Consider the following 2,562-nt stretch of genomic DNA (forward strand, 5'->3'; position numbering starts at 1 on the left):
TCTCTGCCCCCGCATTAGCAGTAAAATACGCTTATTTGCTGACGACGCTGTCATCTATCGCGAAATTAGTGATCACTCTGACTATGAAATTCTATCATTTGACCTAAACAACGTTAATTTGTGGAGCCAAGAGTGGGGACTCGAACTTAATCTGAGCAAATGCCCTGCGTTACATTTCTTGCGGAATTCGTCCAATTCTAACCATGTTTATGCAGTGGATGGTATTAACATAAAGGCAACAGACGAAGTGAAATACCTGGGAGTTACGATAACCTCGAACCTCACGTGGGGAACACATATAAAGAATATTTGCGGCATAGCCCTGAAGAAATTAGGATTCGTCAAACGTATTGTGGGAAGATTCTCGGATGAGAAAGTGAAAGAAAGGTGCTATTTCGCTCTCGTCCGACCGCACCTTGAATATGCAGCGAGCGTATGGGATCCAGTGCAGAAAGACTTAATCCGCGAACTGAATAAAATACAAAGGAAGGCTGCGCGTTTCATCAAAAACTGCTACGGGCGTACAGAGAGCGTTACCCAGATGTTAAGCGAATTAGGCTGGGAGCCATTGGAGACTCGGAGGCTGCGCGCTAGGCTTAGATTGCTTGAACAATTGAGAATGGATATCTTTAAGAGCGACACAGAGAACATAATATTAGAGCCACACTATATTTCCAGGTCCGATAGAAGCGATAAATTAAGAGAGATGTTTTGCCGAACGGATAGATATGGGAATTCGTTTTCCCCCGAACCATTAAGTCAAAATGTCAGTCGAGCAGTCGTAGTGAGCGGTCGTGTCTCTCTCTTGGTTGTGCTCCGTAGTTTCTGTGAAAGTTTCGCAATGCCTGGGTGTACGAAGTGTGGGAAAAGGCTCCTAGAGAGTCAAAAGCAGCTTTCCTGTGGACGCTGCAGTGGTGTATATCACCTAGTCTGCACCTCACTCAGTGAGGAGGATCTAGGCCTCCTAGCTCAGCAGCAACAACATTGGCAGTGTAGTAACTGTGCTACAGTGGCCCGTGCTACCCGGAATGACGACACACCGGTGCGTAACATCTCAGCCCTGGTTCACTCGTCTTCTGCCTCCTCGCAGCCTGACGCGCTGAGTGAAATGGTGAAAGAATTACTCGACCGCGTTAAATCTTTACAAAATAATCAATGTGAGTTACAAAAGTCTCTTTCGTTTTGGGAACAAACTGTCAGTGAACAGGCAAAGCAAATCGAGTCCCTTAATAGTGCCACAAATAAGCTCTGTGACCAAATGAGTGATTTTTCGAGGCAAATTTTCGGCCATAAAGCATCTGTCACTGAACTAGAAAATCGTGTAAATATATTAGAGCAGGAATCACTGAAAAACACCATTGAAATCCATGGTGTCCCAGCAAAAGATGGTGAAGTTGTTAGTGCTCTAGTCAGTCAAGTTGGACTGGCTATTGGGATTAAGGTTGACCAACAACTTATTGATTACGCCTATCGTGTGAGGTATAACCCGGCTGGTGATGCATCCAGACCCCCTCCCATCATTGTACGATTCCTCAGATACACAAATGCCGAGGAGTTTCTTGATGCGAGGAGAGTCAAGCGGAACCTATACACAAAAGACCTTGGATGGAACGACCTTCCCAGCCGCCCGATCTACGTCAACTGCCGTCTTACTTCCACCAACAGAGAACTATTCTCCAAGGCTAGAGAACTAAAAAGGCAAGGTAAAATCAAATTTATCTGGTTAAGAAATGGTAAGATATACGCTCGTGAGCGAGAAGGCTCTGAGCGTGTACTTATTCGTAGCATGTGCGACATTGAAAATTTCAAATAGGAAATATGTAATAGTTTAATAATGAAAGACGTATTAGTCTTCTATAACGCATTGTGGTGTTCCACTTCCAATCAATCAAAGATCTTTCTACTGTTCTTTGTGCGTCTGCCGTTAAAATTAATCATATGTGTTTCCAAGGATTTATTTTTTCTCCGAAAAAAGCTGTTATTTTGTGGGGTGTATCTCATTTTTCATGTATCAGTATCTTTCTCCTTCTTTGTTTTTAGATTAAATGATTTGTTGAATCAATGCCTTATTATGCACATTAATAGTTCCATTTTCAAATTATGCATAAATATTACTATTATATGTAGGTATTACTGTATTAATTGGTTGTGAAATGCGTTGTGCCGTTTCTTGTGAAATTATCTGTAAAAATACAATTGTACTGTTAAGATTTCATATTCATGAATGATTTAAAACTTTGTCATGTTAACTGTCAATCACTGATACGGCACATTGATGAATTTCGACTCTATTTTACTGAGCATCAATATGATATTATATGTACTTCTGAAACGTGGTTGAACCCCAATATTAACGATACTATGGTAAATCTTGATAAATACCTATTTCTTAGGTGTGATAGGGTAGGAAAAGTTGGTGGAGGTGTAGGTGTTTATGTACATCATGACATTAAGGCAAGCATTGTGGCCACCTCCCAAGATGGGTGCCTATCTCAACCCGAGTATATCTTAGTCGAGGTCTCAGGAGAAAATTCCTCAAAAATTTTACTGTGTGTTATATAC

General features: G+C 41.4%; 1 protein-coding gene across 1 annotated transcript; it reads left to right on the forward strand.

Annotated features, from left to right (window-relative positions):
• The first annotated feature begins 841 nt into the window (after positions 1-841).
• On the forward strand, positions 842-1,813 carry LOC124174228. The gene has a single exon (XM_046553322.1). It carries the CDS (start codon positions 842-844, stop codon positions 1,811-1,813), a length of 972 nt encoding a protein of 323 aa, XP_046409278.1.
• The last annotated feature ends 749 nt before the right edge of the window (positions 1,814-2,562 follow it).

Source organism: Ischnura elegans, chromosome 2, assembly GCF_921293095.1.
Source record: "Ischnura elegans chromosome 2, ioIscEleg1.1, whole genome shotgun sequence".
NCBI classification, from domain to species: Eukaryota; Metazoa; Arthropoda; class Insecta; order Odonata; family Coenagrionidae; genus Ischnura; species Ischnura elegans.

Coding starts and splice junctions, on each gene's coding strand:
- LOC124174228 (XM_046553322.1), top strand. CDS start 842: ATGCCTGGGTGTACGAAGTGTGGGAAAAGGCTCCTAGAGAGTCAAAAG.